Raw genomic sequence first — 26,169 nt, 5'->3', positions numbered from 1 at the left:
TGGGCTTGAGTTTTTGCTGTATATTCAATATAACTCCACTTAGGGGACAGAAAATGGGAAACACTGATTTTTTTCATACTAAGAAGTGTTCAGATAGCCGATGCAGATTAATTTACAGTGACAGACTGCTGCCTATAGAGCACTGAAACAACCTGTATTTATCACTGTACACACTTAAGCATCAGTGGTGGAAAAGGCAAGATGTTGCCAGTGTCACCAGTAGAGTAATCCCACCTGGTTGAGGTAATGATACTCCTCAGGCTGCTTAAGATGAAATGCTGATCTCTCTTCCTCGCTCGCTCCTGCCAGGAGGTAATAAAATACATGGTAGTTCCTGGTGACAAAGAAAAGGATGTTAAACTTGAAAACAAACAGCAACATCGAGTAGAGAAACACGTGTACACCTTGTAACTTCACATTCCAGCTTCCCAACTCAAACCTGTGTGTACCATTTCATATAAACAGGGAAAAGTCCCTCAAAGCTTTTTAGCTTTTAGAGCAACTTTGAATGCAGTAAGACAGAACAACAAAATTAGAAACTAAAGAAGACAAAAATCCGGAAAAGATAACAGTCACTGAGTCCCATATCATTAAAGCCTTGCAAATAAGAGATAAGCCAATCTTGGTCACTACCTGTATCGGTCTAATCTCACATCAATGCAGGAAAAGATGAGAATGCTCTGATTAACAAAATTTTTTGCAGATTAATTGAATAAATAGAAAATAAAGCCTTGTGCAACCACTAGAATGCTTAACACTGAGAGTGCCATAGAAACGGCCTGAAAGCACTTTGCACTGATTCAGGAGATTAAACCAAGTAATGGAGAGCTAAATCCTCCTCTGCATCCATGGACACCCACCTCCAGGATGAGACTTCACAAATTCCTAGCTGACATCATTGTGTTTTCCTTCAGAAACACACGCAAGGCCTATACACTAATTAGAAAATTAATTTGCAGTGCAAAACTTTTTTGCTTTTTAAAAACAACTCATTGCCACAAAAAAAAAAAAAAAAAGTAATGTATTGGCAGTTACACTGTATGACAGAATGAAAAAATTCAGCTCTTCCAGGATGCTACAGCTGACAGCCCAGCTGAAGTGCCTCTGTACCAGTGCTTGCAGCATGGGAAATAAGCAGGAGACAAAAGCCATGCTGCAATTAGAAAACTATGACCCAAGTGCTATCAAGGAAACATGGTGAGATGAATCTCACAACTGGAATACTGTGACAGATAGCTACAAGCTTTGTAGGAGGGACAGGCTGGGGAAGAGGGGCAGTGGAGCTGCCCTGTACGTTAAGAAGTGAATGGACTGTGAGGAGCTGCCTCTGAAAACAGCCATGATCTGTTTGAGAGCTTATGGGTTGAAATTATAGACCAGACCAAGATATCTGGTGTTCAGAGTTTACACAGGCTGTTGGAACAAGGGGAGCCTGCTGACACAGTCTCCTTGCTTCAGGTGCAGAAACAGTCACGTTCACAGGCTCTCATCCTGGTGGGGGACTTCAGCTAGCCAGCTATCTACTGGGAAAGCAGCACAGTGAGCTGCTCCAGGAGACTCCTGGAGTCCATCGATGATAACTTCCTGGTTCAGGTATTAGACTGACCAGAGGGGAAGTGTTACCAGACCTGGTGCTCATAGAGAGCGAAGGAGATCATTACCAACGTGGCTGAACAAGGACTTGCTGGTCAGGCTGCGGGGCAAGAAGGAAATATACAGGCAGTGTAAGCAGGGATGGCTGGTCTGGAAAGAATACAGGGATGCTGACTGGACATGCAGAGATGTAATCAGGAAAGCCAATGTGCAGATGGAACTGAACTTCATGAGGGGCTCCACATGTATGCTGGTGAGAAAAGGCAGGCAAAGGTGAGCATACCTTCTCTGGAAATTAGAAGGGAGAGCTGGCTTCAACAAACAGAAAAGATCTTCCTTAAGTACCTATGTTAAGGCACATACAAGATGAGCAGATGATCCAAGACAGCCAGTATGGCTTCACCAAGGGCAGAGCACACCTGGCGGCCTTCTGTGATGGAGTGATGATATGGGTGGACAATGGAAGGACAAAGACATGTCCTCTACCTGGATTTGTGCAATGCCTTTGACATGGTCCCACACCACATCCTTATCTGTAATGTGTCAAGATATGGGTTTGATGGGTATTTGATGTATGAAGAACTGGTTGGACGGTTGTATCGAGTTTTGGTCAATGGCTCTATATCCAGGTGGTATCCCCCAGAGGTCTGTCTTGGGACCGGTGCTCTTCAATATCTTTATCAATGACACAGTGGGATCAAGCACACCCTCATCAGTTTGCTGATGGCAACGAGCTGAGTGGAGCAGTTGATACAACAGAAGGAAGGGATGCCATCCAGAGAGGCATCCACTTGGACAGTCCACTAAGTGTGTCCACGATAATCTCATCAGATTCAATCAGGCCAAGTAAGGGTGCTGCACTTGGGTCAGGGCAATTCCATTTACACGTACAGACTGAGAGAACTGGGCTGCACCAACAGAGGGGTGGCAGTGGACAGGGAGGGGACCAACCCCTCTGCTCTGCCCTCGTGAGGCCCCACCTGCAGTACTGCGTCCAGGCCTGGGGCCCCCAGCACAGGAAGGGTGCGGAGCTGCTGGAGCGGGGACAGAGGAGGGCACGGAGATGCTGCGAGGGCTGGAGCACCTCTGCTATGGGGACGGGCTGAGGAGCTGGGGGTGTTCAGCCTGGAGGAGAGAAGGCTGTGGGGAGACCTCGTTGTGGCCTTCCAGTACTTGAGAGGAGCTTACAAACAGGAGGAGGACTGACTTTATACGATCTGGTAGTGATAAGACAAGGGGGAATGGTTTAAAACTAATAGAGGGGAGATTTAGATTAGGTATTAGGTGTAAATTCTTTACTCAGAGGCTATGGCACAGGCACAGATCGCACAGAGCTGTGAGTTCCCCATCCTTGGAGGTGCACATGAGCAGGATGGACAGGGCCCTGGGCAGCCCGATCTGGTGGGGGCAAGCAGCCCACAGCAGTGGGGCTGGAGCTGGAAGGGCTTTAAGGCCCTTTTCAACACGCACCATTCTCTGGTTCCACAACTCCATGAAACACCTTCAATTTTTATTTCTACTCAAATATTCAGAATACTTGAATAATAAAACCACCCCATGCAATACTCATCTGTTCCACTTCAAAACAACTATGACATGGATTTAATACTAACAGCATTACAGTATTTCCAAAACCAAAATTTTGGTTTATTCCAAGAGAAACCAACCTTAATTATTACAACTCCTAGCAGTGCATTTGTTAAGTTTGAGGCAGTTTATGCCATCTAGCTCTGTGAACAACCCATCAACATTAGAGAAAACTTCTCACACAGCATCTATCCCCACAAGGGAAAAGCAGAAGCACCAGTAATTGACATACAACAGGTAGTGGAAAGTTAGAAGCAGCAAAATTGTTGCAATCACAGTAACATCTACTGAAGAGGGCATAGCAACTAATACATTGCAATTAGGAATCAACAGTTTGCTTAGATTCGTTGTCTATATGATCTCAGTTTTTTTCTAGAAGCCCTTCTGATGTTTTACAGCATTGAGCTGTAAAATAGAATTAAAATATCATATTCTTTCTCAAATTAGATATTAAGTAGTTTACAAGCTGTTTGAGAATACAAATGGTATGACATTAATCATATAGAAAATGGAAAATATAAGTCAAGGACTGTTAATAAAATAATGACTTCTCTTCCCTGGGTAGTACATTCCTCCCTAAACAGGCAGCAAGATGGCAAAAACAGGCTCCTACAGCCAGAAAGTGTCATAGGAAATAAAATCTGAAGTTAGAGAGACTTCAGTACAAAATCATGAATGAAATACATATGTAATTGTAATAAAAAATAATAAAAGCATTAAGACTAAAAACTGCAATGACAAGCACTTTGACTTTGAGCCTGCAGCTTCCCATACACCTTCCCCATCACCCAGAGTGCACTACCAGCTAACCCAGGGGCAGCCTCCTCCATCTCCTCTGGTCATCAAGTGGTATGAAGTCCCAAAGATGACCAAACCCCGAGGGTTTGGTACAGATTCAGTGCAGGTATTGTTATGAGTCTGTATCATTTTGATTTGTTTCAGACAAGAGTTAAGTGTTTGACATGATCAAGACTCTTTTTTGGGCGTGGAATGTCCGTTCATGGAGATGCTAAAATCCATCTGGGTACGGTCCTGGGCTTGAGCAGGGGGTTGGATCATATGGACCCCAGAGGTCTCTTTCACTCAACCATTCTGTGATTCTGTGATATAAGGACTGCTGTCTACCACTTAAGTCCATACAACACCGAAATGCAGAACACCCCACAGCTGGAGCCTTGCAGCCCATCAGCACAGCACCCTGCACAATTGCTTGCTGGTGCAGCACATCCTAGCAGAGCTTTCAGAGTTTCTGCTTCCCCTTCCGAGCCAATATGGCACAAAACATAAATACAGACTTTATCTGTGAAGCATGCAGTTAGAAGCATGAAAATCTTGATCCCCCTGCCAGCACAAGAAGGGACTGAAGCCATGTGCACCGTGCTATCAACACATTCAGGAGGCAGAACCAAGAGAAACACAGGCACCTACCGTTCGTTGTGCTCCTGGTAGACGAGCCTGGACTTTTCCAGCAGATACTTTTCAACATAAGCTCTGGAAGAAGAAATAAAAGCGTTATGCATTGACCCAATATTCAACTTAAATGAACACAGCTTTACTGGGACTTTGCAGTTTTAGTACACAAAAAAAGTTTCAGCCTTGTTTCACTTAGTTATATAAATTTCTTCCTAGGCAGAACAAGCCCAATATTATGTTTGGCTTTTGAGGTTTTTTGGTTTGATACAAAGCCAAAACTAACTTGGATATGAAAAACATGATCTCAGATGAGTTAGCCTATGGGCAGGGAGTGCAGGGGGAAATTTTGACAGAAACTAAGAATCTCTGATACCTATTTAATCCAAAGCCAGCAAAATAAAATTGCTTGCAGACAGAGATTTGTGCACAAACCCTACTTCGACCAGAAACACATCTGGGTGCACAAGTTTGCAAGCTATGATTTATCCATGGGTTCAGTGCCCAAATTACCACCCCCTCTTCTACAGCTGCCCCTCTGCAACAAAAGCTTGGGTTATTAACTTGTGCACGTGGTCAAAACCCAGACAACTGCAGAAGCTCCTTACTGGCGTTGACATTTTATCTTAACAGCCCCCATGATGAACAGACTTCATGCATATATTAATAACCTCTCTAGCTAAAACAAGCTTTGCCATGTTTGTTGTTGTTATGTTTGTTTTTTTCTCCATGCAGTGCTAACCAGTAATGATAGGGATTTGGAAATAAGAGCTAAAATTGCCAATGTTGATGATGTAACACGACACACAGAGGCAGAGGCTGGGCTTTTCCAGCCACCGACCCACAGTGATGTGGCACTGACAGCAGCCACGTGCAGGCAAGCAAACCCAAGGAGCTCTGGAAGTGATGGGACAGCACGGTGCCCAGCGTAGCCTCCAGATGGGGAGACAGAGCCAGGCACTGTCTGGGAGTAAATCTCCTGGGGGCAAATTTCAGTGATCCTCCTCAACCTTCACCAAAAAATAAACAACCCGGCCATGCCCCAGAATGTTTGGGATGACTTTTGGGGCAGTGCTTAGGCGAGGCTCTAGGAAATGGCACATGCATGCACTTCAGGACTCCCATGCTGCACAAGAGGAGTGAAAAAAGGAAGACAGGCTGCAGTAAGTGTTATTATTCCTACACACCATGTGCACCAGGAAGTTTTTTCATTTATCCCCTACGAGGAAGCTAACAGCTACATCCCTCTCTGTCTAACCTTAAGTGTAGGTTCCTGTTTTACCAACTTTTCAAGCCAAGACACAAAGCTCCCTGCAGATTCAATGAATAGATGTGGCACTGAGCAGGGCACCAGAACACCTTGGATCCCAGCAGAGCACTGGGCAGCAGCTTGGCACACAGCTGCAGGACAACCTAGATCCAGTCCACCACGCTCGGCATGTAATCCCTTCCCCTGTGATTTCTGCTTTTATTACAGACCCAAAAAAGCTCAGTCTCAGACAATAATTTAGGTTGGAAGGTCCTCTGGAGGTCAGCTGGCCCAACCCACTACTTCGAGCAGGGTAGGTGCAAGGAGAATGCTGCTCTAGTACGACATTCTTTGCTTAGAGAGAAAGTGATAAATGAATCTAAGTACATTCCATGCTTTAACAGGACAGGGAAAAGGAAAACAAATTGAAATATAAAAAAGTAAACACCTTCAAATGTTCTCCTTCTATTTCCTGGTGTCAGTTATATAAAACCTACCTTATTATTACTTGCAGTTTTAACAGTAAAGAAATTTTGAGAGTACTTCATGCAAAGTACTGATCTAATCATGCTACAGAACCTGTACTTGGTATACTAGGCAGTATCAAAAACTTGAGAATGGATTTCACATACAAATCCCACCATGCAAAATATCCATGTTCCTCACAGTACCTGTGATACAGCCCCATGCTGCTGCACAAATTTAACATTATAGCAGTGCATTGTTGCTTTTAATTAAAATCTCCCCCATCTGGCTCTTCTGCAATTTTAAGGAGCATGTAAGATGTGAAGGCTTTTGATCATCCTAGGAGGACTCAACATGTTGCAAAGCCCTTCCTCCATAGCTCACTTATCTCTGAACAGGACATAATAAATTCATAAAGCCTTATGGGAATGCACTTAAATTAAGCCTTTGCTCATACTCCACTGATTTTTAACACATCTTCAAAGCCTTCATTTCGTGGGGTGGGGCTGGCTGCTCCTACATCTCTTGGCTACTACACCTCTTAAGCCAAAATTCATTTTTGAGTTTGGGCCATTATCTGCATACAGTTGGTAACCAAATACCCAACTGCTATTTTCAGCCCAAGAATTGAGCAAAATTCTGATCCAAGCCTAAAAAATACACCTGACATTAACCAAGAAAATCACATGCACAAAATGCGGATCTAGGTGATTTGAGTAGGCAGAGTATGTACTTAAAATCTATGCTAAATTTAAGAATAAAAAAAATCACAAGATTTGTGATCTTCCGTGTAAGACAACAGAGAATAAAACCTTACTCTTGTATGCAAGGAACAGCTCAGTTATTTTGCAATATCTTCTTACTGTTGTTGGGGCAGCATTTCAAGATTATAGCCAAGCACAGTCACATTTCATCACGTAACGAAGACCAAGGAAAGGTATTTATTAAAGAAAAACTTTCTCTTATTTTTAGAAGCAGAGCACACAAACATAACTTTATTTGCAGCTAAGTGCCAATCAACCACAAAGGGCACTATCACAGAGCTGGCACAGCATGCCAAGGTAACAGGTTGTTAGAATATTTGCTACCCTGTGTTTCTGTTTATGTAAGTATTTAAAAAAACTGAAGCTTATCCTTTTAAGAGAACTATTCATCAGAATTAATAATAGAAGGAAAAAAAAAAGAAAAAAGAGCAGCAGATTAAAAGCTGGGTGAAAAAACAGCTGCCTGACTGCAAAGAACGCAGAGTACCCAAGCTCATTTGAAAAATTAATGGCACCCATTTGTACAATACTGTTCTGCTGGAAAATAAGGAAGGAAAAAATGTAAAAGCAATTCTCTAAATTAACAACAAAGTCCCAGCAAGAGATCTCTTAGCTTCCTGCAGAAATTATACAGTCCCTGGAATACCACTCTACCTTCTGCTTCTCCAGCTGAGCTAATTACCCAGCCAAAAAGCAGGGTTGAAAAAGCCCTGCTACCTTAGGGCTGGTGTAAGACAGTTGGCTATGATATTATGTCATCTGAAGAAGCCCATGAGCAATCCAGGTCTAGATGTGCCCCTCAGAAGCTTTACCCAGCTGTGGCCATCACTGGGATGAGTTCACTGGAAGCTGTGGAAGGAAGCAGTGAGGCTGGAAATAAACCCCGTGGCAGCAAAGTGGAGACAAGCATCTGCTAACAATGGCTCAGGGCACAAGGTGCCCTAAGTGGTCAAGGACTGGCTTCAAGAGACACTTCAGGATATGGATGGAAGTGTATGAGGAATCAGACTGCATTGCTAAATCATATGACCCCATCTTCTCCGTACCACCTGAGTGTCTTGTTCCTGAGTCTGAGCAAAGCCAGCTCACCGACCTCCCTGTGCCCACTGCATGCTCCAGCCCCGAGACCTATTCTCATGGCCCACGCTATCTAAAACATTCCTCTCTCTGGCTCTCTTAAGAGGAAAAATTACATTTTGGCTTTATTATAAAGTCAACACTATGATTAATGAGAGCTGAACTGGCTTAAATCCATCTGAGGTGTATTCGTGCTTTGATGTGCAGCATAGATAAACCAACCTTCTCATAACATTTAAATAAACTAAAAATACATGCTGCGAATCCCATTGCCACTCACCCTCTCACAGTGCCCGTCTCCTGGTAATTCACTTGGATAAATTTGCCGAAGCGACTCGAGTTGTTGTTATGCGCTGTCTTTGCATTCCCAAAAGCCTGTTAAAAGAACGAGACAGCATCACTGCTTCTGAAAAGCCACCACCTTTCCTTATGGACACGCACGTCACTACCAACTGACCTCCAGGGTTTTGCTAGCACTGTAATATTATAATAAATTAATAAAAAACACAAGGAGAGAAAGTGAGTTGAATGGGCTGCAAAATAATAGGATCAGCTTCTGGGGACTGCATTTGTTTTCAGTTCGGGATTCATGAAGGTTAGATAAACACTGTTGAAAAGTAAAGTGTCAGCTACACAAGAGATTTAATATTGAAGTTATTGCATTCTCCATTACAGCTACACTTTATTCATTTAAATGGATATAGAAGTATGCTGCTCCAACAAGACTAACTTTTAATGAGCTAGCTGCTTTTTAATTACATATGAAATTAGGGGAAAAACGCTTTGAAGGCAACCCAGGTATTAGACAACATCATACACAGCGCAGCCATAACCCATAGGACCTGCAAGTGTTTCAGACACCATCGGTTTGATTTGTTGCTGATGCTTTCCCAAATCTGAATGCTTCAAGGCATAAAGCTTTCATTAAAATCCCACCTCACGATGGCACCTCATGCAGAGAGCCATCTACCACTGGTTAAAACCAATCCCCAAGCACAGTAACCATCGGGGACCTGTAAGAGCAGCATCTTAAAGCAGCTTAATTGAAAACTGGTGTTTGCAACTGTGCCTAAATCATTTCACTGGTCTGGCTCACGGTGACTGAAACAGCCCAGCTGCCAGGTACAATTAATGCTTCATTTACTACACCTGCTTTGATAATTGTTCACCTTTACTTCTAAGCCAAACATACTTGAAGCAATTATACACAAGATAATTTCTAGGAGTTCTGTCTGTACATTGAATCACAATTACAAATACAATTTGTGCTGAGGCTCAATATTAGAGTTCGGCTTTGAGCTCCCAACAGATTTATTTCCTACTCAGCTATTTATTGGAAAAGATTAAAAAGGCTTTACATCTATAATCCCCAACTTCTCAAATGACCTTTGCAGGTTTTACTTTGCAACTAAAACCCCCAAAAATAGGCCAAGTGAGAGGAAATCCTTCCAAAAGGCACTTGATGCCATCAGCCCCACATCCATGTGATGTTCCTATGCTCAGCAGCTGGATGAGCCCCCCAGCCTTCCCACCAGTGGGATGCATCTCAGAGCCATGGAGCAGCCTGGTCACTCAAGCATCCCTCATCACACGCAGTGTTACACCTCAAACTGAATAATGATGGAATTTCCCCCCTATTTGAAGACACTGATTTGTTTTGGCTCAAGCTGTCGCATACGAACTTCCAGCAGTTGACTAAAACAAGTTCTGCAATGGCAGAAACCTGCTGAACGTGCAGCTGATGCTTGGGCTGGCAGAGAGGCTGCTCCCATACAGGAAGCTAATGAGCCTTCCCATAAACAGCCTTCCATGCTTTGAAGGTTGCACACAATTCGTTTTGTGCCTTTTCCCCAAAACTCACCTCAGCACACAAGAGCTTTTCCCTAGCACCCTCACCCCTGTGCCCAGCTTCTTGTGAATAAAATCACATCCCGGTGCCTAAAATCCAGGCATTTGCTCCCCCAGAATAAGCATTTTCACATTAAAGTGCTATTTCAGCATTACCAGAGGACTCATTCACCTGTCCCTTCCAGGAGTTTCAGCCAAGCAGCTCAGCGAGCACACCCAGAAACACGTCTCTAAGTGGAAGATGCTGATGTCCAACATGACATTAGAAGGGTTTTCTGGTTCAGCTCCATGTACAGCACCTCAGAGAGAAGGAACTGGCCCAGGGGAGCAGTGAGGTCTGCTCTCCAGGACTTTTTATGCAGAGCACTTTCCTGCATGGACGCTTCCTCCTGGTGCAGGTGATGCACCGGCAAATTCCCGAATCCCTCACATCCCAACAGGAGGGTTTCACTTATTTCTCTTAATACAAGGTAAAACATTTTGAACGTGGGAGTGGGGAACTGCACGACTCCTCCTTCCTTGCTTCGTGACTTTTTCTCTATTAATGTGCCAGACCATGTTATACGTTGCAGTACAAACGCCCACAGAGCTCACAGCCCATAATATCACTCTTTCAGCCATTTTCTTCATTGCTTGCACAAATGAGACAGCTCTCTGGATCCTGCCTTGTGAAGGCTTCAGCTTACTCCATGGCACAGGCATGCCAGTGAAGGGCCAGGAAGTAGGCGAAGGCACGTCTGCTGTTTAACTTGAGACAACTTAATACATTTTTGTTTGTTTTACTCACCACATTCCTTTAACAGAACCATCAGGCTATAGAAAAAAAGTGCTATTAATTCAATTTATGCCCATCTAATCTACATATCCGCAACAACAGCCGTAATATTCTAGTTCAGCTTAGGAAAACACAGGAGTTCCAACTGCTCCACTGAAATTACGCTCTGTTCACATCACTTCACTTCTCGAAGCCGTTGGTTCCAGTGCTTAACGGAAAAACTCAGTAACAGCATTCCTGAAATTCTTGGGGAGACCAAAGCTTGTACTGGCTGGGGCTCAAGGCCTGGAAGGAAACGAGCTCAATGCGCTCCTGTGTGTGAGCTGAGCACCCGCCTGCCCATTCAACGGCTCGGCAAAGGCAGGCCCGTGGCCGGTGCCTCCTACACCACTTCCATACAAAGAGATGCCTATGGTGGAAGCTAAGCATTTGCACCACAAGCTAACTCTCCAGGTGATATTGTCAGCAACGAAGGCTCAGAAATGAGCTGTGTTCCCAAAACTGTGCAACTGCCTCCGACTGAATCTTAACACCTCCTAGTTCAGCCGTCATCTGCTCCATCGCCTTCAGGAATGCTCGGTTCATGCTCATTCATGGGGCCCAGGAGGCAGGAAAAATAAAAGCTAGTGTTCTTGTGGCTGAGGAGCTCACCTTCTTCCTCTCCTGATGAGGCCAGCACTTTCAGTCTCGTCATTCAGGACTCAACAACAATGCAATCTGGAACGGCAATTACAACTGCAGCAAGGATCATCTCCGTGACTTCCCTCAAATAAATTTATTTTCTAATCCTTGCATCTAGGAAAACCACCACCCAGGGGCTGGCAGCAAGCCTGGAGGTTGAAGTCACCTGCACTCAGGCTACAGAGGAGAAATCGCTCAATAGCAGCCAAAGACTGCTAGCAGCCACATTCTCTGTGCTGCTGGGAACTCCTGACACAAGCAATGCTGCAAATACTGCAAGACTGGTGCGGGAATTCATGAAGAAAGAAAGAAGAACAGAAAGATGAAATTGCACAAGTCTATTTGCCATCAAAAAGCTGCAACAAAGGCCAGGGCCAGAAGGAGGTGGACAGGACACAATCAGCATAAATGCCAGGGAGACGGACTCCAAAGAGATCCTGAATTTACATCCATAAAACCCAATTAAAAATCCTGACAGGACAAAGGCTCCACCTATGATCAAAAAATAACAATTAACATTGGGTTTGCTGACCTGTTAACAGTAGCTATGGAGCACAACAAAACAAGCACACCATCACAGAAAATGATTAATAGTAGAAAGTTCCCTTTTTAAAGCCAAACGACATGTTTTTCTTCTAGGCAGGAAAGTACAGCCCATAGGAAAACAACAGCACCTTTGCATTTCATCATGCTGGTAATGCTCATGTCTTTCTGTGACCTCCACACAGAGCATCCGTGGCCTTTTAAGCTTGCTGTATCTCAAGGCACGAGGTGGATGTTAGAGATGAATTTTGCTGGGTTTTGTTCCACCTGCAACCGATTTCACAGTATTCAACCTGCCAGGAACCTACCTTTAACAAAATATACACCGAAACATGACCGTAACATGATCATTTCCACACCTAAAATGCACCTGGATGGCAGGAGTTAGAGCTTCCCCAAACTCCTTCTCATTGACCCCAACACGTAGGGCACTCCCCACATTCAGCTTCTGTAACCTCTGTGCAGCAGAGAGCAGGGTGCTTAACTAAGCACCAACAAGAACGAGACACAATTTGCATTCCTGCAAAGTTAATTAGGATCTGTGTTTATTATATGTCCATCTTGCAAGGTGCCTATCAGCATGGCCAACAACAGCTCCGAGTGCCTGGTTTGCAGTAGATAAAACCAGGTCAGGTGCTGACACCTCACTCTAATTCTCCTCATTGTGGCTCGACGTTTCACAAGGCCTAATGAAACCATTTATGCTCTTACAGTAACAGCACAAACCACCAGATATTTATAGTGCGTGTGCTGCAATGCCTGGGCAGAGCACTTGCAAAGAACAGACCTGCAGCACTGAGCAGAGCTACCAGCACAGAGCCCCAGAGGCGCCACAGCAGCTTAAGTCTATAATGAGAAAATACATTTTCCCTCCTTGCCACACAGCAAGACCGATGCAGGAAAAAGAAACAAAGAGCACAACTCCCTGCCAGCCATCAGATCCACCAGCTCCCTGCTGCAGGGAGAGAGCTGGCTCCTTCCTTGGTTACAGGAGCCTGTGAACCTCAAGGCACCAGACCTGTGATCAGTTTTGGGCTCCCTGGGACAGGAAGGACCTGCGGGGAGACAAGGCCACTATAGGACCACTGATATGTATGCTCCTGCCATTCACAGTCCTGAATCAAAACAAGGGAAGACTAGTTTAAACATGAAAGCACTCTGCTGGAGAAGCTTTTGGTGTCAATGTAATTGAATAACAGAAGTTCCAACCACTGAACACAGTTAGATGCTCTAAATAGGAATCACTTCAGTGCAGTCTGAGGAGAGATTTCAAGCTCTGCTGATGCAGGGGCTTCATCAGCTACGTAAGAAATCTGATTTAATGCCATCACTAGTGGCAAACACTCCAACTTTGGCAGCATATTCCTTCTTTTCTAGATGAGCAATTAAGAAAAGGATCAAGGAATGACCACGCATCCACTGCAGTGCAACAAAATGACTTTAACGGGAGCGTCACGGGAACCTTTATGTGAATGGAGACAGAAAGCCATCGCAGAAAATAAATAAAATGAGTCACGGTGTTCAGACTATGCCCTCCCCCAGCACAAAATGCGAGTATCCCAATCAGAATCATTGAATCATTCAGGTTGGAAAGACCTCCCAGATCATCAAGTCCAACCATACTAATAAATCGGAACAACAGAAGAAACAAAGCAGCATGCAACAGACAAAAACCCTTAGTGTATGCTTGAAGTGAGTGCCTAATACGCTGTAGAATCACAGAATCACCAAGGTTGGAAAAGACCTACAAGATCATCCAGTCCCACCACCTTGTGCTGTGTTACGTATGGCACTGTCAGGTTGCACCATGATTTCCGCACCTTGCACAATCAGAGCAAGGTTAAGCACAGCAGTGCATCGCAAGCAGCGGATTCTACAACTGAAACTTCTCTGTAATGACAAGCAGCAGCACCAGTGTGTGTCAGGACAGCAGCTGACTTGCTTTACGAAGGCCATTAAGGGAAAGAGCAGAAGAGCAAACAATGCAGCAGCTCACTTCCCTGAGCTGAGGGCAAGATGACGCACGCTGTGCTGAAGCCACCCTCACTGGTGGAGTTACACAAGAATGGAAACACAAGTCCTAAATCTCACAACTACTTTTATGCAAGCTAGAGCCCCATCCACTTCTCCCCGTCCACAGCCCCCACTATCAGGATTGGGCACGCACGAGCCCCTTGGCCATCCGCCAGCTCCAGAGGAGGCCTCTCCACGTTTCCCCCTATGCTTTCCCCTGTGTCAAGTAATGATTCTGTGAGGGCCATAAACATTCAGAAGCAAGTTTCAGCTTCCCACTGCATACTTGGACAGCCCTGACAGCACTAGAAACTGAAGCACTCCCCGCTCCGGCCTTGACAAAAGTTTTCCTGTAGTCTGTCACCAAAATCAGTGGCACAAACTGAGAAAGCGTCCCCACTGTCAAGCCTTCCATCTGGAAGCTCTTAGCAGAGCCACGGGGTCACGATGTATATTTTACACACATAGTTTCGTGATTTTCCCAGGAGAAATATGTGTAATGAATAAAAACAAAAACACGTTAGCAGCAACAAAAACATACCACTGTAATCCGAAACGCAGCTTGGCTTCTGCGCGCGTTATCCTTCCTTCTGGATCTCAGCTACTTTTTGCTAGTTCAGACCAAAATAATACACATAGTACAATAAAAAACTGTCAGAGCTCTGCTGTTGAGTCAACACGATAAAAAAAAAAAGCACATGAAGCCCTGTAAAATCAGATTGCATAAGGAAAAATGAGGTGGAACATGGAGGTGCAAGTCTCCACCCTTTCCCTGATATTCTGGTGGCTTACAGAAATGAGCTGTGACTGCCCATGGAGATCCCAAACTTTCAAGAGTGTTTGTGCCATTAATTCAATGTACCTTGCCCAGGAGGACTACCTGTTCACATGGCAGCAAGCAGGGGGATGGTGCTCCCCATCGACTGCAGCACCCTTGGGCTGGAGGCAGCTCCCAACTCCCCATCCAGCAGCAGAAATACCTTTTCTTTCCCTGCAGCATCTGCGATGGACTGCAACCTTTAATGTGCTACAGAAAAAGTTACAACTGGTTCATCTGCAGCTGGAGTATTTATTTACTAGAAAATAACACTGGGAAAACCAAGGCTGGCACTGGCTATGGAAGCTCAGAGATCAATATGTTTTTATTGACCAAAGCTGAACAGCTTGTTTGTCTGATCAGAGCACGCAACTGCTTAAAAACACATTTTCAGGTGTTAAGTAAAGGAAAACCTTAAAAGGCATTTCCATTTTCCAGCTGCAGTATTTTTGAGACTGTGATGGAGATACTTTCTATAAAAAAGGAAAAGTTGATGAGCACAGGGTAGGACTGACCCTGCACGGCTGGTGATCTGCAGAGGCAGGAGCAGCTGTGGTGCAGCGCAGAGCAGTGATGCCCTGGGGCACACTGTGGGCACAGGCTGCAGTCTGCAACGCCTCAAAATGGAGCAGCAGCTCTCACTGGATAACACCTCCAAAGCCTGTGTTTCTGAATTTAAAAAAGGAGAGCCCTGAATGAATCAAGCTAAAGGAAGCGTGGTGAGATTCTGCACTCCAGCTTTGTGGCAGTGAGCTATGCAGCATGCAACAAATGCTAAAATAATGCTGATATTTTTCTATCACCCACTATTTTCTTAGCTAGCCTTTGCTAAGAGCTGAGTGCTAACATCACTTCCAACACTCCAGATCCCAAGCTTACAGTTATCAGAGCCTACACCAAGGTGAAGCAGCATGGTCTCATCATTTAGAGCTCCTTCTGTGAGCCATCGACCATACTTCTGGGATCTCTGTCCTCACGCTGGAAGCACTTCCCAAATTTCAAAGCAAAGGAAGACGCTCCCAGCTGCAAAGTTCCTGTTACTACACAAACTAAATGACCCCCATCTGCAGGGAGCTGGGAGGAGCACACCACGTCCTCGAGGATACCTAAAAACTGCAGCGTAAATGAAGTCTCTGAAGGCATTTAAAAGCATGTAGCTTTGCAGTCTCTCAAGTCTTCATACAGAATGGTTTGTACTGGGGACCACGAGATCCTCAGAAAACTGAGTATTATGGACAGACCACGACTTGCTCGGGATGACTGACGGTGCTGTTGGCTGCACTGGGAGCCATGCGCTCGTACTCTGTGCTGCAATACTGCCTGCTAGCACAAAAATTGAAGATGCACTGGAAAATTCATGGGGATGCTGCTTGTCTTTACCAACATTCATAGCAGAAACTGTCTTCCAAAAAATTCTGGGCAAATAAGCAACGCTTGTTACAAAGGCTTCACATGGGTACACATTCCTCCATTACACAAAATCCTCCATTCTCCCCAGGTCGTGGCTTGCAGCACACAGATGCTGTATGCAGAGTTCGTGTAATACGCTTTGTTTAACTGCCATCATGCTGCCTGATACATACATGCTCCCATATGCACCAGTGTTCCTCTTTCAAGTTCTGAAGAAACACTACAGTGCAGGGAAGCACTGGAGCAATTCTCCAGCAGCAAGGCCTATTGAAAGCAATGGAAATCACAGCCTGATATAGGTGCTGCAATAGCTGGGATGGGGTGAGACACAGACAAGGACAACTCTACAGCAAAAATAGCATTGCCTGCCACTGGAATAAGCTGGAAAACTGAGCAAGTTGTTGGGTATGTGTGCTTTCTGTCAGTCTGCAGCAAACCTCAATGCTCCTGTGCACATTCAGAGTACTTTTTCCTTCGTGTAGTAAGAGATACACCTGTGGAACCCAACTGGAGGAAAGGACCTTGGCCAGTGGAGCACAGGAATGGCAAAAATCAGCACTCCCTGTACTAAGCTCCAAGTGAGCCATTTACACCCTACATAAAATCACATTTTCTTCTGTTATTTGGAAGTGGGCGGCTACATAGCACATACATACCACGTTGAAATAATGAGTGGGCCACGGTTAATTATGCTTACTTGGTGAAAAATGAACTACAAAACGTATTTGCAAGGAAAGGAAGGGATGGCACTCAATGGGAATGATGGGAACGCTGCTTCAGCTTTACAAAACAAAAACACCATTAGTGGGAGCTAATGGGGGCTCGCTTGCATCTTTTGTCTTTGAAGACAGTGTATTAAAAGCATTTCTTTATTGATTTTAATCAGCAAGCAAAATTCTATATCAAAAAATTAAACTCATGCAAAAACAGCATTTCTTCTCGGCACGGATCTGCCCGCAGTTGGAGAGGAAGAGGAACGGCAAAGAAAGCTGAAAACTGACAGAAAGGAAAAGCACAGAAAGAAACCTTTCTTTCTGTTAAGTGGGCACAGCTCAGCCTTCCTCCTCTTGTTTATGCCCACCGGGCAGAACACAGCACGATTGTCCTACCTCGAGCTGGCCTGCTTTCAGCTTCAGGAATGCTTTGGTCATTTGGCCCCTGGCATCCGATCCACAAGGCTTTTACTCCAGCAGACCCTTTCTCTGCTGTTTCTTCCCTGTCTGACCCTTTGAATGCCATCCAGGCACACAGGATCTACTGACAATTCATCAGCTGTCTGGCTTAAAGTTGATGTAACAATTAAAACGGAGGTGGAACTTGAAACAAAGGGTGGAAAAATTCCCACGGTGACAGGGATAGTACAAAGAAGGGGAAAAAGGATGGAATGAATGCTGAAGGGCTGCAGGTAGCTCAAAACATGGTCTGAATGTAGGAAGTGCTGAGCAATAACATCACCAAAAGAGAATCGCATCCATGCACCACTGTGCCCTGCACCTGGGGGTCAAAATCTCAAATGGGCCTGAAAGCAAAGTACATGGAAACACTGCAAGAAATGAAGGAGCATTAAACCCAGTGCTTTCAAACCTAAGTGGTCAGACCATGCCACCACAAGACGAGGAAGGCCAACAGGGCGCCAAGGGCTCTCAGCAGTAACACTGCCAAGCATCTGAGGACACCAAATACACCCCAATTATTTTCTCAAATGTGAAAGATGTAGTGACATGCCATGTTTCGGAGTTGTTGCTTTGCTTGCTTTTCTTCTTTGTAACTTTAATCTTTTCCCCATGCTACTTGCCTCTGTCCCTCTCAAAGCACTGAACACAGACATCTCTGCTCAGAAAGCCCTTTCCTCGAGAGGTGATGGTTGGGCAGGTGAATTCACACAAGCAACCCCACACTATGTGTTTTCTCAGCTCACTAGGGAATCCCTGCCAAAAGTAAAAAGAAGGTATCTACATAGGATATCACATTTATGAATGAATTTATAAGCTACTGCATATTTAAGTGGCTTGGGGAACACCTAAGCACAAATACATCAACATCCCCTGTAACAGGCAGAAGCAGATATTGACATCTGCATCAACCCACCCAAGTGTGAACTCCTTATACCCTCCTAACCTAGACCATAATCGAAGGGGTCCGGGCTGCCGTGCAATTCAGCCAAAAGGAACAAAACTGAACCCAAGAAGAAAACATTTCTGTCATTTATTGGGCGTAAAGCATCACAGTGGTTGCCAGCACCCACCCATCCACGCATCCCTTCCTGAAGAAGTGCTGCTTTTGGTAGTGCCTCAGCAAAAGGATGCGTGGAGCTGCCTACCTCAGGACGAGGTCAAAGCAAACCTTAGGGTAGAAATGCAGTTTTCTCTCAGTGTATGCAACTTAATTCTAAATTAAGGCCCATTTTACTACTTGAATTTCCAATTGAAAGCTAGCAACTTAATTAAACTCTTAAGAAAAATTACTGCTTAAGATCCTTCAAGATCATAACCATAAAGCAATTTAAAAATTACAACCCCTGAAGTCCAAGTGCAGACCTATGACTCCTGCAGACTTGAACACGGCTCCCACGGATCCCTTCTACCATCAGAGCTGATAGTTAGGGCAGCCTCATTACTCTGAAAGCTTCACACGCTGCTGGAGCATTTTCCTACCAGACAGAATTAACGCAGAAAACTTGAAATATTTTGCTTATGTATGAATCTAAGTGATTCTGCTTATTTATGAATCTACCTTAATGAAGCTTGCCCAGCAACAAGGAACAGCAAGGGCAGAAACAACTGATCTCATCACTCCACAAGAGCTTTGCAGCCTCAACGATGGGGAAAAAAAGACTAAAGATTCCTAGAGTACACAAGTGCTCGGGTGGGCATCGCTCGGAGCACCACAGACACTGCATTCTCACACAGCAGAGCTCTCGCTAATAGCTCATGGAGCTCTTTAAAAGCCCAACGATCAATGAAGTGCAATTGGAAAATTTGGTCACAGGGGTCTGCTAATGCTGTAGAGATGAAGCAGACGCTGATCTATGTTATCTCAGCGTTTTAAAGTTATCCTGAATGACAACCTTGCCAACTCAGAAGCAGAGATGCAGAGAAAACACAGTGTGTTTTGCATTCTACCATAAAACTCCAGGCTCATGTCCTGCAGGTATGTTTGAGTGGTTCACTCTTTGACAAGTGTGGACACTCCCAGCGTAATAACGCCGCGGTGACGCGCAGCGTGGTGACTGAGCACTACTGCTCAGCTGAACTGACCGGTGGTGGTTTCCCAAAGCTCAGCACAATCCCAGTTCTGGTTATGTATCCTTTCACACCCTCGCGTGTGCCAATATCAGAAAACCCCAGAGCTGTGACCTCCTTACACTGTAATCGTGTGCTCCATCAGCACACGCGGTCACTCATCCAAGTACGTGTCCACCCTGTCAATAACCCAGGCTGATAAGTTTAATTAATAGCCCAGCTTGAAAAACGGGCAAACATCAATAGGAACTTCCCCCCACACACCCAAATCATTACGTTTTCTCTCAGCTTTATTGAAATTATTTAGCTTTCCTGTACCAGATGAAAACCAGATGTCCCATAGAGGGAGCGGCTGCACGAGCCAGAAGGAAAAACCAAGACAGCAACGAGCAAGGCCCACCCATTCATTACCCCCATATTTCACTGTAGCCATAACGCTATTTATATTGCATCTCTATTATTACAAATATCGTAATTGTGATGTAATTCTGGAAAGCTCAATTTTCTCCTCTGTAGCTGAGGAGAGGAGAAAGCAGCACGCGAGTTAAATGGCTCCAGCAAAGTTTCTTTGTGCTGCATAAGCATTTTCAAAAGCCTCACTCAGATTTTGCAGCATTAATGCCAATATTATGGTCTATAATCCCTTTTGAAGCAGACCAAGCCCAATATTAATGCAGGCTTACTGGCTCTTGGATGTCCACTTGCCGTACTTACAAGATGAAAAAAGGAGGTTGTGCACATCAAGCAATTCAGGAAGTATCACCCCATGAGTGCTCCTGGGAATACTAGTTTTATTTACACCGTTTGCATCAGAAATGGAACTTCATGATGTAAAAAAACAGGAGTGAGAGGAATGGATGAGCTATTTGCAAAGTATCTGCTATGCACAAGGGCAAAACAGCAGATGATCCGACCTCACTGGATTTAAAGGCATAATTCTCAAGAAACACATTGTTTTCTAACCCTCCTGCAAGCTTTGCCAATGCCTTTGCTCAAGGTCTTCTCATCCAATGCTTCTGGCAATAGAGCTCTTTAATCAACTGTACGATAGCCATTATAGAAGCTGCAATTCAGAGTGCAGGCCCAGCTTCTTCAATCTGCAGAAAAAGGCCGATGTGGCAACAAGCCTTGTCAAGCTAGACCAGCATGGAAATCAGTGGCCAATCCACATTTGCATACAGGCAACCCATATGCAGCCAGCTACACTCAGAGCCACAACAGTAACCACAAGTCACCAAGCAAACGTGGAGCTCTCATTGCGGGCGATTCACCCATTTCTTCCAAACAGATGGGGTACTTAAAATTCTCCCTACATTGAACTACTGCTCACAATCCAGTTCCGTTCCTCATCATAAGCTGTGAACCCGTGAACATAGTCAGGTGTTCACCAGGACCACAGCAATCCAGCAGCAGCACCTCACCTTTCCATTAACAGACGTGAGATTTGCAATAGCTGACCATTTTCATTGCTAACTATTCTCCAAAATATTTCAGGTATCTGTCATAGACGGATGAGCTTTTCCATAACATGAGTAAAGGGTTTTGGTGTTTGTTGTTTTTTTTTTTTTTTTTTGCTATTGTATGCATTCCTCTGCAGCCTGAGAATTAAGTTCAAATCATGCTTTTCACAAGGAGGATGCCAAACCACAACCCAGCAAACTATGCTGGGTTTTAATTGATTAATCGTTCTGGCCTCCTGCATGACACCTCTGAAGCAAACCCATGTTCAGCAGCCCAGTCCCTCAATACTGCGACATATCAACACCCTGGAGCAGAGATACAGAGGAGGAGAAACCTTTCTGCAGTGTGCTTCTCCTTGGAAGGTAGGCTTTGCAGCACACCGGTGCGTTGCATTTTGTGGGGCTGATCCATGGCTGACTGAGAGCTCTGAGAAGGACAGGATGGAGATGGGAGGGAGCCGAGGCACCGCTGCTGAAACAAAAAGAGCAACCAAATGCAAAAGCTGCACGTTGAGTTTGGCAGCACGCTGGGATTAGATCACCGCGAATCCCAGCTTAAGCCCCTTAATAAAGTTCAAACATGAATTTCCTGACTAAGGTAAAAAGCCTGGCTAAAATTTATGAACTGCTGGCAAGTTTACCTCTATCCCAGAGGCCTCCAAATACCAAGAAAACTCTGGCCCACAAATGCAGAGTTCAGGCAGATAATTCAGAAACATTCCTCTTTTAGCATCACTGGAGCTAGAGCCGAGGCAATGAGGAAATGAAGTGCAGTGAGAACAAAAAGATACTCTTGTGAAATACAAAGTTTGATTAATCCAAGGAGGTAAATATCCACTTCATGCTTTACATGGCCGTCACTTTCTGCTGCCAGCGATTTCACAGATTGCTCTCATGCTCGCTGCTGCTGCAGCACAGCTGGGCCCAGACACCAGCAGTGCTACTCTGGTTCTGCAAACAATCAAGTTACTTCAGTACTGAGGACACTACTCACCAGAACGTACCCTCACTTTTTCTGTGCCTTAAACTAAACTGCAAAGTCCTATTTCCAAAGCTCACAAAGTTTATTTTCAATTAAGCAGTGGATATGAGCCTCGCACAGAGGGACATTTAATTTCCTGCTCTGGGGAGGCAGCCCAAATCTTCCCCAGCTTCACCAGACGGCCCACTCCACCTACCAGCAGCTGATTCCTATCTCTGCCCTGAACAATGCCTTCTAAGAAGCCTCACTGTGCTCATTTCAGAGCACAGTTCTGATTTGCAGGGTGAGGAGCATTTGCAGTCCAGAGGAAGATTTGTACAGTCTGGGAACCGGGAATGCAAAGCTTGCCGTGCACGCAAAGGGCAGAGAGAGGCAGAGGCATTGGGATGCAGCACTCAGCAAGCACAGGCTTTCAGTGAAACAAGGCTTGCTCTGCTCTATCCAGAGGTGCAAGAAATGCTTTGTTATATTATCTGTCACTAACAACCTGGCACTGACAGCAATGGATGCCCTTTCCTGTTTTCATCTACATTCTGTAAACAATTTCTGCTCTTCAGGATCATTTTCTGCAGTACCAAGATCTCCTTCACTAAGCTATGTAAATGCAACACATTAGTTCAGTAGTTTCACAGTGAAATTTGGAAGCTATAGGAAGAAAACCCACAGATGATCCCTAATGTTCATCCAGAAGGGACGCAGCACTGCCCCCAGTACCTGTCCCTGTCAGTCTGAGTTTCCTAACTCTAAATATGAAGGAAACAGTAATTCTTCCAAAGAGAAACTAATTTTGTATTTAATTAAAATAAGTTCAATCTCTCCCTTGATCAGAGAGAAGCAGAGGGATGCAGTGGCTCTGCTGACTGCCTCTGAATCATCACCACCAAAAAAAGTCATAACCAAAAAGTGACACAAAAACTATATCCTTTCCTTCCATCTTGGTGAAGCTTTACAGGACAAGTCATGGCATCGCTGACACTGCAAGAGTCACTGTCATATTCAGTGCTATTGGAAGCCAGAGGCTGTGCCATGTGCAAGCCTTGCCCTCACTATCCCAGCCAGCACGCAGCATCACCCCTTCCTCAAACACTCCCAGACGCATTTCTAAGCCAGCCCTCAGCTATGAGGCAGACGGAGCCTCTGACACTTTGCCCTCATCTCAGACATGAGATTCACCAGCTTTCCTTCTCATTTGACATTACTCACAAGTCTCTTGCCCAAGACTTTGTAACTAAGTAAACCTGCCTACGTGGTGGCCACCTGTGCCTCTCGATCCCTACCACGAGTGCTGCACAGGAATCACATTTCTCTCTTCTTGTTCTCATCCACCAAACCTGACAGTACTACAGATCAAGAAAACGTCAGCAAAAAAAAGTCAGGTTTTGTTGTTTTATTTTGGACACTCGCTGGATTTATACTAAATATATTCAATATTGACTTAAAAACAAACAAACAAAAAAGAGAATTAATTATGATTACCCAAACTCCTATTTCTTTTAGCAGTAGTTGTGGATTATTTGGCTTCTTGGTACCTTTTGTAATGAAGCCAACTGATATACTTTACCTTCACAGCCATAAATAATGTCTCTCCGTAACTGAAATCCATCCTACTTCTGCTTGTATGATGTTCAGTTTTGAACACAATTTCAACTCTTGAGCAATACTGCAAATCTCTTTCCCTATTCTGCCTTTACCCCTGGTTGTCATTAGGGTTCAGAATCACAAAAATTGAAGCCTACTCTTCTTTTTATGAAATTGCTGCAAGCCTGAAAATAGAACCCCCTTGTGGCTCAGCTTAGCTGGGAGAAATGCAGCTGTAAGCCAAACACAAGCAGCGTGCCTCCCTTCCCATAGTGTATCCATCACGCCCCAAAATACCACCACAAAGTAACACAGAGGGTGGCAACAAAGTAAGAGTTCTGATCTTAAAGGCTGCCTGGATTCACTACGGTTGCATGTAAGCACGAGCACACAGCCCCAGCAGGGACACTCGGGGTTACGGACGTCACTGGAGGAAAAAAGTGGAACTCTGAAAGAATGGAAAAAAGCTGAGGATAAACACGGAAGACGATGATTGAGAATGAATGGTAAAACAAAGCAATAATAATAGACTTTCAAATTTTAGGGGGGTAATGAAATATTTGATGACAATGGCAGAAAATGCAGAAAAAAAAAGTTGAACTCCATCATTGATGCAGTCAGTCTGGATATCCCACAGACCCTAAAGAAAAAAGACTGAGTAATTCAAAACTGGAGAAGCAGATGAATGCCACACTGATACAGAGGCATAAACTGCAGAATACCACATTTGGGAAGCACTGGTGGAAAGCATTCAGTGCAGGGGCACTGCTGTGTGCCTCCTTTGTGCTGCTGCCGCCGCCAGAGGCCCGCACAAACTCTTCTCGTGTTAGACACCATCTGGGTGATCTGTGCCAGGCCCCCTCGGGCTGCCCCATGCATTGGAAGAGCAGAACTTAACGCTCCCATCCTGGCTTCCACGTGAAGTGCCCATGCCCAACTCACAGCACATGGGAGCAATCAGAATCGGACATATTCCAGGTTAGAAATGATAAAAAGTGAGCAAAGAAACAACACTTTGCCTCTCCCATTCATACAAAGCTATTTTTAAGATAGGAAAGCTGTTGGGCATGTGGTACAACCTCGTAACTTAAAAACAGCACACTAAAAATCGGACCTGGGGTACTGAGCTAGGTGATCTCATTTCTTTTTTCTGCAAGAAAAGATGCTGCTGACAGAGCTGGCTCTGCACAACCCTGGAGGAGCAGCTCAGGATGCAGCTCCTCACCCAGCTACGCATTGGTAGCTTCTGCTGATGGCAGCTCCTCCACATCCAGCACTACTCGGGCATCCCAACGGTCTTGGAGTTCAATGGATTTTTTGCTCCACTCAATAGCTCTTTGTTCAGCTCTGGACACATTCGGAAGCGCTGGCTGCAGCTCTGGCAGGGGAGCAGTGCTCGCACCTAGCCATGGCCAGCTGCTGCCGGCAGCTCCCGGCTCAGGCAAGGAGGGGAGCAGCCTGCTCCTGGCTGGGGCCAACCTCCATACACTAAAATTAAATAGCTTTTAACTGCTGCTTACATACACCTCCAACAATACAATGAGAACGAAAAAGGAAGGCTGTTCAGCTTCCAGGCTGCAAGAGCGAAGCCCTAACTTCCACGCACGACCAGGACGCACGCTGGTGGCGTAACAACACTGCTCCACAAGTTTAAAATCCAGTCACATTACAATTAAAAAGAGATGACTGCAGTGCTGTTCCTAAGATCTCAGCACAAATCTGCACCTACTCGGAAGGCTCACAGCTCTGCACCACTACAAAAAGCGAACAGCTATTTTACAAAAGCAACTCAAGCCATCAATTCTGTCTGTCTTTTTTTGGCACAGACTGTCAGTGGTGAATGACAGCAACAGCTCCTACACACAGCCAGCAACTTTTGCTGGCCTATCACTGAAACATTTTTTTGTTATTATTTTTAAACAATCGAGAAATCCCCGCTGGGACGCTCAGAAGATGCATGCAAACAGCTGCTCACAAAACGTGTCTGGCTTTTGTAGTTCGCAATGCAGTACTTCTTGTGACAAACAAGATCCCAAGATGTTGGGATCGCTGTGGATTGCCTAACAACCCAGTGCCGACCCCTTGAGACCCGGGCACATCAACTACCTGTCAGGGATGTGTGGAAATCTGCTGCTTCTCCATTTATGCCAAGAGGAAAAGAAAATGACTGGGTGGAAACAGTGGTGGTCCCGGTGGCTTTGGGCAACACAGGAACTCTCCTTCTCTAAAACATGTAAAACCATAAAAATATCAAGATATCTTGATGCCTCTAGCTCCCTTAATTAAAAGAAAAATAGTGCCTTAGACAACTGCCATAAACAAGGTTTGAAAATTGATACTAGTTAGAGGTAGAGCGAAATGACAGCTAGTGTGAAAATGCTCCTGCATTACAACTCTATATACAAGATTCCAAACACTCTTAGCATTTCTTGGACTGCCAACACTGTTACCTTCATGCTGAGAGCTTAGTTATTGGCACGCCACAGAGTCCAACATGTCAGCTTGCATTTCTCCATTGTACAAACAAGCATGTGTTGTTTACAAAACTATCTTGCACCAGTTTGCAGAGATACACCCCCAGAAGTTTAAAGACCCAGGGATGTCTCGAAACACAACCATGACCTGCCTAAAAAACAACAGCACAGCGGGTGTTTATCTAAAATGTTAACTTCCCC

General features: G+C 44.8%; 1 protein-coding gene across 4 annotated transcripts in view; it reads right to left on the bottom strand.

Annotated features, from left to right (window-relative positions):
- The window catches only part of MYO9A (myosin IXA), a 161,961-nt gene that overhangs the window by 100,432 nt on the left and 35,360 nt on the right, over window positions 1-26,169 (bottom strand). For all 4 annotated transcript variants that reach the window (XM_065733665.1, XM_065733666.1, XM_065733667.1 and 1 more), the window contains exons 3-5: window positions 8,426-8,520; window positions 4,609-4,671; window positions 235-334 (exon numbers count right to left, since the gene is read on the bottom strand). In XM_065733665.1, the coding sequence (XP_065589737.1) occupies window positions 235-334; window positions 4,609-4,671; window positions 8,426-8,520 (258 nt within the window). The remainder of the gene's footprint in view (window positions 1-234; window positions 335-4,608; window positions 4,672-8,425; window positions 8,521-26,169) is intronic.

This window comes from Cyrtonyx montezumae, unplaced genomic scaffold (assembly GCF_038088225.1).
Source record: "Cyrtonyx montezumae isolate F1298 unplaced genomic scaffold, pur_monq_1.0 scaffold_17, whole genome shotgun sequence".
Classification (NCBI taxonomy): Eukaryota; Metazoa; Chordata; class Aves; order Galliformes; family Odontophoridae; genus Cyrtonyx; species Cyrtonyx montezumae.
This window is presented reverse-complemented; position numbering and strand designations above follow the sequence as displayed.